This window comes from Loa loa, assembly GCF_000183805.2.
Source record: "Loa loa unplaced genomic scaffold supercont3.156, whole genome shotgun sequence".
Classification (NCBI taxonomy): domain Eukaryota; kingdom Metazoa; phylum Nematoda; class Chromadorea; order Rhabditida; family Onchocercidae; genus Loa; species Loa loa.
Genome location: NW_018108336.1, coordinates 98,385 through 103,210, shown reverse-complemented (window position 1 = coordinate 103,210; position 4,826 = coordinate 98,385). Strand labels below are relative to the sequence as shown.

Genomic DNA, 4,826 nt, shown 5'->3' with positions numbered 1-4,826 from the left:
TTTTTTTCCTAATTTTTTTTACTACCCCCTTTAGGCCGAAAAAAGAAAAAACGAAATCATGTCAACCATATAAAATTCACAAAAAATCCAATCCATTTTATACAGAAATCTAAATTAAATAAATATTTCAGATGAAAAATTTTGGTTTAACACAAACTGTCCATCTGTTCACAACATTGTTTTTTCCCTTCCTTTTTTTTGTAAAGCGACAGTTTCATATACTTCTCAACTTATAGCAACATTATTTCAAAAGTGACAAAAACCTTCTATTCGCCTTTCATCTTGCTGTTTCCATTCTTCAATTCTCATCCCTACTCAAATGACAATCCGATTTACGGCTTCTATAACTTGAAAATAGTTCGATGCCTTCATAATCTCGTTTAAACATATGCATATACTAACAAATAAATTATATTACGGAATATTTTAAAAGCTAACAAATAAACATGATAAAGTTAATCGGAATATCATTGATCATGACATAAAGATTAACAAATTTAAACTTGACTGAAGTTTTCGTTTCACACATTTGACGCCATCAGTGTTACTAGGGGCGATACAGCACGTCCAACAGCCAATTCCATATAAAAATAATCGCGATCGACTATAGAAATCACCGAAATAAATCGATTAAGGAAAGCACACAATGTTAATTTTGCTCACTATTGTTGGCCAGTTTATTCTCATACTTTTTTTTGTGGATAATTTCATTGCCGGTCCTATACTCTCAATTATTACTTCAAAATAGATGGAAATACTCACAAGGTTCGTTCATTAGAGCATCGCTCAGTAGCTCTGATTCAGTCCTCAAGAAAGAAGACAAAAAAAGGCGACGGCGAATATCGGACAAAGCTCGAAATGTTTTCAATAGTACACCGGTAACTGCTGAGCTCGAGAAAATACCCCACTGGTGCAAAACCTAAATTTAACGAAATTCACAGGACTTTGAGGATTTTAAAATAAATTGCTGAACTTGTATTTTCATGCGTATGTGGTAAAAATCATAACGTTTCGCAAATCATGAGCTGGCAAGCATCAAAACTACTCTTCCTTTAATATCTGATTGCTTGAAATGTCAAGATCATGGTTAGACATTTATCAAGGAAAGCGCATAACCTAATGGTTTTAATAACTTCAATTCAAGCGATTATCAGGAAAATTATAAACATACCGAATTAATTGCATGAAAAAGGTGCGCTGCTTCTTCTTCATGACCATGTATTATCCGAGCATGTAGTGCAATATGAATAAGTTTTGGTCGGAGAGCCAAAAGTGCAGCAAAATTGTCAAGAGTCCAAGGATGTGGAGCTGCTTTAAAAAAACTTTCGTTCAGGAACGGCTTAGTAGAAATTATACTTACCAGCAGCTTAGAAATTTGGCAGGAACTCAATAATATCGTAGTGCCAATTGAATGACAAATTAGAACAATTATAATCGAATATATGGTAACAATACAATAATTTGACAATAACCAAACAAAAAGGTCTGGTCTCGATTTGGGATCTTTTCATGCCATTACGATACGTCCGACAACAATTTGCAGTATCTTATTCTTGTCTATATTAGATTACATTCTGTCCCTTCTCCACGATTTTTACTTAGCACATCATTTCAAGCATGCTAAATGATCTCTTTCAAGGTGATACTGTCTGACAATAATCAGTAAATACTATAATTTAAATAGCATACGCTTTCAAAAATTATAATTGCAAATTAATTACTTGTAATTTCTTCGATCAAATTGAAGATATGATAATCACTCCATGCAAATCCCCTTAAATTTTCATTAGTGACCATACAGTGGATACTGAAGGACATAGGATCGATTATTTCCTCACATAGACGGCGATCTTCAATCGTAGTATTGCTTAAGAGCTCCCAGTCAATGACTTCTGAATAAGTAGAAGCGATACTCTTAATAAATGACTTCTGAATAAGTAGAAGTGATACTCTTAATAAATGACTTCACAATAAGTAGAATAAGCAGAAGTGATATACTACCTTTAAATTGCAGGCAATGGTAAATTTCGATTATCTAACTTTTAGACCCAAAAATTTCAAGAATAACACAACCAGCCATTCCTTACCACAGTTATCTTCATCAAGCGTTAAAGGTCCGAATAAAATCATGAATAATTGTCCCTGCTGAGCGATAGTCTTTTGAGTGCGCAAAATGATCGAATTCCAGAATCCATAACATTCTTCGTTCTTCTCGCAGTGGCTTAAAAAGAAACCTCGTAGACGTGCGCGAACCTTAAAAACATTTTAAAAAAAATTAATCAATTAAAAAAAATTGGCTAAAGAACTGCAGTGGGAATCTTGCTTTTGTTACCTCCATTTCTAAGTGAGGATAGTTTTTGACTTTTCGTGACATAGCACGGTTGAGAATGCCATTTAAACCAGTAAATCTCATCACTGTCCGGAATAGTTCTACGCACTCACTGTGCGTCCATCCTTTGCAAAACTAGAAAAAGTAGTAGCTATTAATTTCAGCAGTTCAAAAGTAGAGAGAAGATATGGAGAAAAAGAAAACTTTAATTGTATGGATTTGACTTAATAGGCATGTCTCAACCTGTCATTATCTTTTAATATACGTCATTATCTTCATATCTTGATTAAAAAAAGAAAATATTTCTGGTCCAAACTTACCGCCATAAAGCACCGACCCCAACCGCTCCAATTTCCGACGTTTCTATTCTAAAAATTCACATATTTTAAAAATCACACAATTTTAGAAAATTATAAGAAGATGTGAACTAACTATGCTGTTCTCACCTTGCTGAAGAATTTTGCCAAGAAGACATGGCTGCCGTGAAAACTCATTGCGATGGCGCAAGCTTTTAGAAGCATACCTGAAAAAGTTGATATATCACTTATATTTGTCTTAAAATAAAAATGAGCAGGATGAATCTAACGGACGCCCGAAAAATATTTGAAATCTAGTTTGGCAACATCATGGTAACTTGTATAAAACAATGTCTGGTCTTCGACCATCTTACGAATTCCTTAAATAAAAAACATCGTTTTCACTCGAAACTCAAGCCGAACTAACCCCAAGCATAAAATGGATCTTGTGCACTCTCAAAATCAACATCGTATACTGCGATCGTTTCTGCGAAAAATCGTCGACATGCACTCACCATTGTGATGTATTCACGGATTTTGGCATTTAGTGTACCGGACGAAAGACTAAGCTGCTTTAACTGTACTACTGAAATTAGAGCCCTATTTGTAGCAATAGTAGGAAATGAATATTTGGTAGATACCTTTTCTTTTTTTATATTCCTTTATTGAAAAGAATAAGTAATAAAAAGTTGCCATTAACTAGGTTTGGTCCACAGGAGAAAAAAAACTGTTCGGGTAGATCAAATATTATAATCAATGCGAAAATAATTCCCATATCACACTTACATTTCGTACTTTGGAAAGTTTTTTATGAAGGAGAAACAACAAAGTGAAAAACCTGGAATGCGATCAAACATTATATAGAGTAACTCAGGTGGAAGCATTTGAAAAATTCCAAGCGGTGAATTCGAAACAGCATCCGGTACCACTTGTACTATTACATCTTCCAACGCTGAAAATCTTTATTCTCTAAAATCTTCTCTAGACCGTTCCAACTTCTTGTAATAATGATAACTTTTCAGGTTAAATTAAGTATTCTCAGATTTCAACGAACTTCCTAAAGCCGAAAGATACAAAATCGTTGTTTGGTGCTATATCATATAGTATAATCATGAGATACAACGTTATATAGAATAACTCGGGTATCCATAACTTATCTATAACTGATCCATTATCCATAACTAACCTGTTACAACATACTACAATATGAGATGGTGAGACTTAACGACTTTCGTATATCTTACCTAGTTAGCAAATGCTTCCCTAAATGTTCTATATATTATAACGGTAAACAACAATTCCTTGTTCGTTAAAAAAACACAACGTGACGCATTTCAGTAATGTAATGAGACTCATCATTTCTTATCTATTCTATGAATAAGAATAATAGTTATTATTATCATAATAATATATAAATATATATATCAAATTTTCGTTTCACCATCGGCATTTCACGATTATCATACCATTTTCTTTATCGTCGAAGATACGGTGACATGGAACCAGTCGACTGGAGGAAATATTAATGGCATCCAGCGTTCCGTATGCTTTTGTTTTTTTCCCGTCCAAAGAACAACAGCCTTTCTCGCTAGTTTGACGTTTACGAACAGTAAAAAAACTTGTGATTTGTCCCGTTTCAGTATTTTCGGACTAAAAACAAGACAAAATTGAAGAAATAAAGATATTCCTCATATTTACAGCCATCGTATTAATTTAAAAATAAGATAAAATTGACGAAATAAAGATATCAGTCACATTTATAGCTATTGTATCAATTACATCGATTTAAAATTATCTGGGATACATCATAATATTTCGGGATGCATTATAATATCATACCACATAATATCATGGAATGTGTCTAAATAATGTCTAGCCGAGGATCTTGTAAATTGTTTCTTAAAAAGTATTATAATATAACTTCCGAGGAGGAATAATGATGATAACAGAAGTTCGAATGAATTTTATGCCCGTCAGAGATTGGCAAAATTTGGCTCGAATTATCTAGCAATTTCGTGTTCCCCAAATAGTATTGCACTATGCCTTCTGAAAATCGTCGTCCAGAAAGGTATTTCTGACCATTTTGGGAAGACTTTTTTTTAAGAGAGGAGAAAACATGCATGGAAGAGTTATTGGAACTAAACTAACGTCAATGATAGTAAAGAATTAATTAGTTAAGGAAATTATTGCCTAATGAGGAA

At 33.4% G+C, this 4,826-nt stretch overlaps 1 protein-coding gene across 1 annotated transcript; it reads right to left on the bottom strand.

Moving 5' to 3' along the window:
- Positions 1-521: 521 nt before the first annotated feature.
- Positions 522-4,329, bottom strand: LOAG_12694 (hypothetical protein; the record flags this gene model as incomplete). The annotated part of the gene is made up of 11 exons (XM_020448587.1): positions 522-604; positions 763-919; positions 1,172-1,311; positions 1,722-1,892; positions 2,088-2,253; positions 2,650-2,697; positions 2,776-2,852; positions 3,053-3,211; positions 3,464-3,577; positions 4,092-4,275; positions 4,324-4,329. The coding sequence occupies 11 exons, from the start codon at positions 4,327-4,329 to the stop codon at positions 522-524; spliced, it is 1,305 nt and encodes a 434-aa protein (XP_020301284.1).
- Positions 4,330-4,826: the final 497 nt, after the last annotated feature.